At 43.8% G+C, this 10,045-nt stretch overlaps 1 protein-coding gene across 4 annotated transcripts in view; it reads right to left on the bottom strand.

Annotated features, from left to right (window-relative positions):
• The window catches only part of MCF2L2 (MCF.2 cell line derived transforming sequence-like 2), a 278,657-nt gene that overhangs the window by 151,845 nt on the left and 116,767 nt on the right, over positions 1–10,045 (bottom strand). For all 4 annotated transcript variants that reach the window (XM_037003598.2, XM_037003606.2, XM_037003615.2 and 1 more), the window contains 2 exons: positions 2,557–2,748; positions 3–194 (listed from right to left, as the gene is read on the bottom strand). In XM_037003598.2, coding sequence (XP_036859493.2) covers positions 3–194; positions 2,557–2,748 — 384 coding nt within the window. The remainder of the gene's footprint in view (positions 1–2; positions 195–2,556; positions 2,749–10,045) is intronic.

Below are 10,045 nucleotides of genomic sequence, written 5' to 3'. Positions count from 1 at the left end.
ACCTTTACATCAAGGGGAAGTATCAACTCAAACTGGTTGTAAAACTCCTTGGAGCTGGACAACTGGTACTCCTCTGCTGTGCCCAAGAAGGCCTCAATGTCGTGCAAGGCAATGTCAACCCCTTCTCGTGACTGGCACTTGTCTACAGCTTGGGAAGCCAGGAGGTAGATTCCTGCTTCACACCACTGGCTGACCTTTTGAAAAGAAACACAGCACCCTGTGTAGTCACCTGCCCACAGCTCAGTCACCACAAGCCTCAGGAGATCTGAGCTCATCTGGGCTTTACAAGGATTCAAGGTAAATTGAGACAAAGGTAAATTGTTGGGGGACAGCATAAAGTTCAGAGGTCCAACCACTGTAAATACAACTGTCAGGTGGACAAACCCAAACCAATTTTCCATCTGTCGACTTCTCAGGGAAGTCACCCAGTCAGTAAAATGACTTGTATAAACATTCCTCTTTTTCCACTGATACTAAATGTTGCATCTCTAGGAGGGGAGAGTTAAGTATTTCTCAGTTTGGTCTAACCATAGAGAAATGTAACCCATGACTTTTTGGGTTTACCTTCTGGGCTACTTGTCTGGCATCCTAGTTGGGCTACAAGAGCACAGGGTGACTGATGGATGAGGTCTTAGAACTGTTGCCTACCTGCCTTCTTGGGGGAGGGACTATCCCTTTTAACAAAAACACCACTTTCCTCTGTTCACATTTACATTCATTGGCATTTGTCTTCCCTAGGGCAGCATCCCAGAAGGCACAGCTTTGTAACTCAGATCTGCAATACATTCCAGAATTCTGATATGAAATCAGGTGATGAATTTTAACAACTCAATTTTTAAAAGATGCAAACAGAAAGCAGGAAACTTTGTGCTCCCTGGAGAGTTATATGAAAAGTTGCTGCCAGTGCAAAACGTCTGCATTTCCATTTACCATGTGATCTAAAGAGCCACATAAAATAACTATAGAGGGCAAAAGATCAAAGGGAGCACTCCAAAGTAGTTATCTCTAAGTGGGGAAATTGCAGATAACTTAAATTATCTTTTTTCCCCTAAATTATCTACACTGAATGTGTACTACTTTTATAACAAAAAACAATAAAGGTATTTAAAAATTAGCTACTACCACTGTTTGGGGATGAGGAGAGGAGTGGGATGTGTAGGTGTCCATGAGTAACTATTTTTCTCCCCCTTCCTACATTTTTGGATTTTCAAAACAATATGAAGTCATGTTTGATACATATTGTGAAAATTTTCTCTTGAAACATTGTGCCTAGATTGCAGGAAACATTAAATTGGAGTCTCCTGCAGAGTCACAGTGGCTACTTGCTCCACCAGACAGACAGACACACACACACATTTACACATCAGCATTAGGCTATTATCTCCAGAGCAGAAATGGAGTGAGGAAACCAGCAGCTGATCCTGTAGAGAGCTCAGCCCACAGAGCAGGCTGTGCACCAGGCTCTTCCAAGCCACTTGCTTCTGGAACAGCTGTATTTCATTGACATTAAAATCCCTATGCAATGGGATGATGTAAACAGCCTGGGTGGGTGCCCCAGCCAACAAAGAAACAGTTGTGAGAGTGGAGCCTGCTGACTCATGGCTGCTAGCCACATGCTGCCTGGGAACAGATGCCAGGGAAGGCTCCAGAAGTCACTGCCCTGCTGACTGGGCACTCGCCCCAGAGAGCACCACCTAAGGGCACCAGGGGCTGTGCTCCACCCCTGGAAGCTCTCTGCGCACAATGTTGCTGCATAGCCTGGGGTTTGGAATTTGGCAGTTCTGACTTGAACTCTACCATCCCCTATTTACTCCACGTGTGGTCTCGGGCAATCACTTACCCAGGGTTTCCAGTGTCCTTGCCGTACCACCTGCACCTGAATCACCTGGGCACGATGAAAATGCTGATCATCCCAGCTTACGAGTCTGGGTCTCCAGAGTGGTGCATTAGGGAATCTGTGATTATAATCACCAGGTGATTCTCATGTGCTAAGTCCTGTGACCCATCAACTTAACCAGGCTGAGGATCAGTTTCTGCTTTTGAAAAATGAGGCCATAAAAACCTTCCTCATAGATTGCCTTGAGGATTAACTAGATAGCATAATTATGATCCTGATAGAAACATAGTATGTGCTCAATATATGGAAGGAATGTATAATGGTCATTATTACTTAAACTTTTCCAAAAAGATTCATAGTCTGATACCGTTATATGAAGAGAAGCACTTTGTAAATATAGTTCTTGGTTGTATGTATGCCTGAAGGGGAATCAAGAAATGTCCCACAGAGCCAGATCAAAACACACTCTTTATGTCTGGATCCACAGAGAGGGAACCAGACTTTAATTCTTTCTAAGGGATGTAGTGGGATGGCTGGGGCACATTGACCTTCAATACCTTTACTACCTAGAATCTGCACCGTTTTTAATGCCTCTTGAGCACTGTTTCACATAAGGTTCTTTATCCTCTCAGCAATCATGTGGAGCAGGGGGGACAATATGATTAAGATAGTTTTACAGAAAATTTTGCAGACATCATGGTCACGGCTGTTTTGCTCACCTTGTCCAACCTTCTATGCAACTCCAAGGACTTTCCTAAAATGTCACATTTTTTCTTGTTTTCGTTGATGAAGTCATCACAGAGGTGCCTGAGCTCCACACACCTGGATCTGATGGAGTCCACTGCAGAGTGGTAGCTTTGGACGAGCTGCTCCCCAGTTACTGCAAGCAGCTGGGCCTTTTCCAAGAGCTCCTGTGAAGTGAGCATCCACAGACAAGCATCAGACGCCAGGGCACGGGGAGACTGATGTTTGCTTGGCACTGTGTGCTCCCAGCCTGGAGGGAGGCTAGGGGCAAGTTGATTCAGGTCTTAGGCTGAGAGTCTAGGGCTGGGAAGCCTGGGAAAGCTCTGTGGTACTTCCAGGTCCCCAGGAATCTAGCCTAGTCCAGGCCATCTGCACACTGAAAAAAAGTAAGTCCTTCACCTTCATTTAAATATTTGTTGAGTTCTGGGTTGGATACTGAGGATATAATGTTAACAAGTCAAGAATTTCCAGATATTAAATAGAGCTTACAAATAATCAAATTATTACAACTGTGATAAGTTCTAGAGCAAAAGAACATGAAATGTTTCTACACAGAAATAGAGATGCTGAATTCCCCTGTCAACCGAACAGAAAAGGGACAGACATGTGGCCCTGAGGAGAGTGGGGTGGGGGGGACAGTAAGGTGAATTTGAGAAGTTAGTGAAGATCTGGTTTTATGACTCTATGGGGGAGTCATGAGACTTAGAAATATGTTTATCTAAACCCTTCCTGTGCCCAGAAGGCCCTTGACTGCTCTGGTTTCACCTGCTTAGCAAGCGCATCTCCTTCCTCTCTTTGCATGGCTTCCTTTGTTCTAACCACATATGCCATGCTTTTCTGTTTTTAATTCATTTATCACATATTACTGAGGATCTACCACATGCCAAACACTGTCCTAAGTGTTGAGGTTCAGTGGTAAACAAAGAAAAAACCCCTGCCCTCATGAAGATTACATCTGAATAGGGGACACAGGCAACAAACTATTATATATATAGATTAAATAATATTTTAGGAAGTGATGAGTGCTGTGGAGAAAAAACCCAGCAGCAGGGGCAGGGCACAGAGTGCAGATGGAGGAGTTGCTACTTTAAATAGGACAGTGAGAGAAGAACTTCCTGAGAAGGTGTTCTCAGGCCATGCAGAAGAGGTGACAGTGCAGGCCGAGGCTGCTGTCCTGGGGAAAGCCTCTTGAAAGGCTGGCCCCTGGGTGGCATTGAGGAATGTCAGGAGGGTTCCTCCTATCCCCTGAGAAGAACGGCTCATCATGCCCAACCTGTTTGTGCAAACAATATGCTTTATGCTGAAACCCTGCTTTCTGTCTGAGAGTCTGGAATTCTGGCAGGCAGACCACCTATATGACCAGCCCCAGTAAAAACCCTGGGCACTGAGCTCCTGATGAGCTTCCCTGATAGACATTCCACAATGTTGTAACAACCCACTGCTGGGGGAATTAAATACATCCCATGGGACTCCATGGGGAGAGGACTCTTGGAAGCTTGTGCCTGGTTTTCTCAACTTTTCCCCATGCACCTTTACCTTTTACTGATTTTGCTTGGGATCCTTTCACTGTGACAAATCATAAGTACAAGTATAACTATGTGCTGAGTCCTACGAGTTCTCCTGGCAAACCTTCAGATCCAAGTGTGGTCCTGAGAACCTTTGAGGAACAAAGACCTGAAGTGAAGGACAAGCCACATAGGACTTGACTGAGAGGTGGGGGTATGTTTGACATGTTTAGGTGGCAGGAGGAGGCCACTGCAGCTGGAACAGAGGATATAAGCAGGAAATGAGGGTAGGAGACTCAACAGAGAGGAAAGAGGGGGATTGGTTTGGGAAGGGCCCTGCGGCCACTGTGAGCACTTTAGCTTTTACTTGTTGGGACATGGGAAGCATTGGAGGGCTCTGAGGCGAGGATCTCATTCATATGTTTAAAAGGACTGCTCCAGCTCTAGTACTGAGAATGGCAGAGAAAAGGCAAGGCAGGGAGACCAGCTGGAGAGCTACTGAAGTAACCCAGGTAAGAGGGGGCTTCAACAAGACTGGCGACCACTAAGCTCCTGCCTCAGCAACTGTCTTGCCAATGGTTTTCAGCCCCGGGGCAAGTTCGCTATGGATTCAGTGTGACCAAAGAAAATGACAGCAAAACGTTCTTGGGGTGAAAGGGTTATACCCAACTTTATTCTCACAATGGCAAGTCAGTCACTAAAATCCCATTCACTCAGAGTGAGTCTGCAGGCAGCAGCAAGCTGGTCTCTGCCTCTGGGCCCCTCTGTCCTCACAGCCATCCCGCACAGCCGTCCTCCGGGCCTCTCTGCACAGTCATTCCACACAGCCATCCTCTGGGCCTCTGTCCTCGGTGCTGCCACCACTCCAGCCTCTGCTCTGCTCTCCTGCAGCCTTGTAGCCCTGCCACCATGTCGTGCCCAGAGCACTGGGCAGAGCTCTTTATATAGAGTCAACAGCCATGTAGTGCTCACAGGTGTGCAGTGAGCTAGTCAGCCAGGGCCAGGTTAGAATCCTGGCCACAGGAGCTCTCATTTTATCCACAGCGACCTTCCCTGTTTTTTTAACTGTTCTGTTCACTGCTGTGTCCTCAAGGCTTAGCACAGTGGTTGGCATGGTAGGAGATCAACAAATATTTGCAAAATGAATGAAAAGTGATTGAGACCATTTTACTAGAGCTGCTCAGCCACTGCAGATTGAACCTAGGATACATTCTATAGCATAGAATTTACCCCACTACTTCTGTGAGATGAATGACAACAGTTAACATTCCTGACAGCTTACTATATACATGTTAGGCACTGTTCTGAATGCTAAAATTGACTTAAATTTCCCTTTACTCCTCACAAAAAACCCTTTAATGGAGGCACTGTTTTATAGAAGAGAAGTGGAGACACAATGGCCCATGGCAACCCATGGCAACTTCAAATTCAGGCAGTCTGGTTCCAGAATCTGGTTCTGAACAACACACACACACAAAAATGGCTGCACTTGCTCTGCACTTCATGAGTTTGATGAAAGCTGTCCAACTTTAAGTCAAATATAGAAGCATAAAAACTTGGCAAGGAAGTCTCTGTTGATTCTTTTTTTAAAAGTACAGCTGCCTAGTTTATGAAGAATAGCACATGTTTTCTGGGCCCAGGAAACTTCACCACAAGATATTTCCCACGTACCCTGTAGTAATTACAGTGTGCCATTCACCTGACATGCAGCACCTCACCTGTCAGAACTGCTCTTAAAACAATTGAGATGTTGGAGGAAAGATGTACCATGTCTTGGGGTCTTGGGAAAAGATCCATAAATATAACTCAGGAGCCAGCATTGGAAAGCTGGAAGTTCATTCTACTGAAATGATTTGATAATAATAATAGTTCCTGAGTTCCGGCCACCTACTACACTCCAGGTGCTTTTAAGACTTTTCCACAGTGCTACCTCATTTCATCTTCACAGGCACTCTGAGGTAGGAATTATTATTACCTGTTTTACAGAGGAGGGGATTTGTTTGAGAAGGCTAGAAACTTGACTAAGATCACAAAGTCAGTAGTTATCGAGTAGAGATTTGAATCTAGTCTGTTTGGCTCCAAAGCCTGTGTCTCATCACCTTCTCTTCCACTTGGCCTCCCCGCAGGCACCATGAATGACAGACTGTAACTCTCAAATCCTTCAGGTGCCTACTAAGACAGTTCCTATAAAACCTTCAAGTCACAGCTACTGTTACTTTCTACAGCTTCTGCTCAAGATAATCAGGCAACGAAATCACAAAAGCAAAAGAGAAATAATGAGAAAGGAATGGCTGAAATATGGTCCACTGATCACAAGCATGCATGGCTTCTTTCAGATGCTGAAAATCCAGAAGCCTGGATAGTCAAGTTGCAACATATAATGTGGAAATCTTTTTCATGATCACTTACTCCTCCCTGACTCCCTGTGCAAGGACTCCACTACTGTGACAGATGAAAGAAGGAAGTGTCTGCTGTGGAAGAAAACAGTGAAAAAGGGTGATTTATACCAGGGAACCCAGAACAAACTCACAGATAACGGCATAGGAATGGAATGTATCTATGAGGAAGTGGGCCAGATAAAACAAGAAAGGCAGAAAGTTAATGGTGTTGAAACCGACTGATAGACAGATGGGAGTTCATTGCTGCTTTTGTGTGTGTTTGAAAATTTCCATTAAAAAAAAAAGCCATGCCCCTCCAGGCAGATCACATCGCTAGGAGGTTAATGGGATAGGTTCCATGCCTTTGGACACAGACTGTAACTGCTGGCCCCCCGGCCTTGTGGGGAGGGGTCAAGGCTGAAATCGGGTTGGTTCCCTGGCCCTGTCTTGGTCTGTTACCTGATGGCCCATCAAGGAAGGCCTCAACATGACTTACAGCCAAATCCCTACAGCAGATTCTGCTTTTAAAGAAGTAAGAAGGGGTGTAGGGTAAAATCACTGTTTCCAAGAGTTAGAAATGAATGCTCAAATGCTCTAATAAGTAGAACAAGATAAAAAAACAGGCTCAATTATCGTGTAGCAGGAGTCTGGTTAGTGTGGCTCAGAGGCTACTCACAAGGATGGTGACACTGCACAGAATAAGGAAGTTGGCTTCAATCCGGACATCAGTGTATGGCTATGATGAGAGGGAACCTGGCCACTGAGTGCTGAGTGCTGAGTGAAGGACAAGCCCAAGGAGGTTTGGTGGATCCTAGTCAGACAGCACCTGTTCCTTTAAAACTTTATAGAACAAATGGCAAGATTAGCCAAGGCCTAACCACCTGAAGAAACAATGCTTCTTAGAAGGCATGTTTAAAAAAGTCCCAGTTATGAACAGACCCATAGATCAATGGAACAGAATACAAAGCCCAGATATAAACCCACATATATATGGCCAATTAATATATGATAAAGGAGCCATGGACATACAATGGGGAAATGACAGCCTCTTCAACAACTGGTGTTGGCAAAACTGGACAGCTACATGCAAGAGAATGAAACTGGATCACTGTCTAACCCCATACACAAAAGTAAACCCGAATTGGATCAAAGACCTGGATGTAAGTCATGAAACCATAAAACCCCTAGAAGAAAACATAGGCAACAGTCTTGAATATAAACATGAGCAACTTTTTCATGAACATATCTCCCCAGGCAAGGGAAACAAAAGCAAAAATGAACAAGTAGGACTACATCAAACTAAAAAGCTTCTGTACAGCAAAGGACACCATCAGTGAACAAAAAGGCATCCTACAGTATGGGAGAATATATTCATAAATAACATATATATGATAAGGAGCTGACATTCAGAATATATAAAGAGCTCATGCACCTTAACAACCAAAAAGCAAATAACCTGATTAAAAAATGGGCAGAGGATCTGAACAGACACTTCTCAAAGAAGAAATTCAGATGGCCAACAGGCACATGAAAAGATGCTCCACATCGCTAATCAGAGAAATGCAAATTAAAACCACAATGAGATATCACCTCATACCAGTTAGGATGGCCACCATCCAAAAGACAAACAACAAATGCTGGCAAGGATGTGGAGAAAGGGGAACCCTCCTACGCTGCTGGTGGGAATGTAAATTAGTTCAACCATTGTGGAAACCAATAGGGAGGTTCCCAAAAAGCTAAAAATAGAAATACCATTTGACCCAGTAATTCCACTTCTAGGAATTTACCCTAAAAAAAGCAGGATCACAGATTGAAAAAGACATATGCACCCCTATGTTTACCACAGCACTATTTACAATAGCCAAGAAATGGAAGCAACCTAAGTATCCATCAGTAGATGAATGGATAAAGAAGATGTGGTACATATACACAATGGAATATCATTCAGCCATAAGAAGAAAACAAATCTTACCATTTGTAACAACCTGGAAGCTACAGGGTATTATGCTCAGTGAAATAAACCAGGTGGAGAAAGACAAGTATCAAATTATTTCACTCATCTGTGGAGTATAAGAACAAAGAAAAAACTGAAGGAGCAAAACAGCAGCAGACTCACAGAACCCAAGAATGGACTAACAGTTACCAAAGGGAAATGGACTGGGGAGGATGGGTGGGAAAGGAGGGATAAGAGGTGGGGGGAAAGAAAGGGGCATTACGATTAGCATGCATAATGTGTGTGTGGGGGCACGGGAAAGGCTGTACAGTATCTTACTATGCCAATGGACAGTGACTGTAATGGGGTATGTGATGGGGACTTGATAATAGGGGGAATGTAGTAACCACAATGTTGCTCACGTGAAACCTGAGCATAAGATTGTATATCAATGATACCTTAATAAAAAAAAAAAGGTCCCAATTATGATAAGATAGCTTTGCTCAGTTCACTCAAAGGCAGAAAAATAGGTCTACTGCATCCTTTAGAAAATAAGGATAAAACAGGGTAAGCAAAGCACAAGATGGGAAAACCAATCTGCTTGGGTCTGTGGTCATCTACAGTGAGTTAGACTAGCTAGTTCAGGAACTTGGCCTTGAAAGATGAGTCACAGGTTCATTCCTATGTCCCATGAGCATAGGTGTTGCCCCTAGCTCCAGTCAGTGTTCTTTATAGCATGTACCAAGGATCACATGTCCAAGGAGATGGGCAGAAGAAAGTAGACGCACTCACACAGAGCCACCTGCACTATTTAAAACACAAAGCAGAGCACTCTCCAGTGGGTTCCACTGAGGATCAAATCCAGCCCCCACAGCTGAGGCTCCCACCTCACTCCGTCCTGGTTCGCTGTGCTCCAGCCACATTCCTTGAACTTGCCAACCTCATTCTCACCTCAAGAGAATTGTATTTGCAGTTTCTCTGCCTTGGATGCTATTCCCTAAATCTTTGCATGGCTATCCAGATCTCAGATCAAAGGTCACCTTCTCAGAGACGCTTTCCTCATAATACTAGCGAAGGTAGCAGCCGAGTCACTCTCTATTATATTCTGTTATTTTCTTCATACTTCTTATCACTATCTGATATTGTGTATTTGATTACTTTTTACTTGTCTCTTCCAAGTACAATAAAAGGTCTATGAGAGTAGGGTCTCCACTGGATTGCCACCATACCCATGAACCTAAGCCAAGGAATAACTGGCGATGAATGAATGCCTTCCTGGTAGGTCAGTAGCTACTCTGATATAGATATAGCTATAGCCATGGCTATATAGATATAGATATACAGATATACCCTGAGTGTATTTTCCAAACCACATATAAAAGAACTGGTCTTAATGAGACATTTTCTCTAATATATGAATATATGTAAGTGAAAATATATAGTATCTACTTTTAATAAAGTCTTCTGAAAAAAAAACTAAAATTACATAAAATTGGGACTGTCTTGGAGAATCTGAAACATAATCATCGGACACATGAAATTCAGTTTTTTCATTGCTCAGTAAATGTTTCTATGACTCATGCCTTCAGCACTAAAATGTTTAGCTGTCAAATGATCACTGACATCAGAAGGGGTGCTCATTAGGGAA

Source organism: Manis javanica, chromosome 3 (genome assembly GCF_040802235.1).
Source record: "Manis javanica isolate MJ-LG chromosome 3, MJ_LKY, whole genome shotgun sequence".
In the NCBI taxonomy this organism is placed as follows: Eukaryota; Metazoa; Chordata; class Mammalia; order Pholidota; family Manidae; genus Manis; species Manis javanica.
Note: the sequence above shows the minus strand (reverse complement) of the source record. Positions and strands in the feature narration are given on the sequence as shown.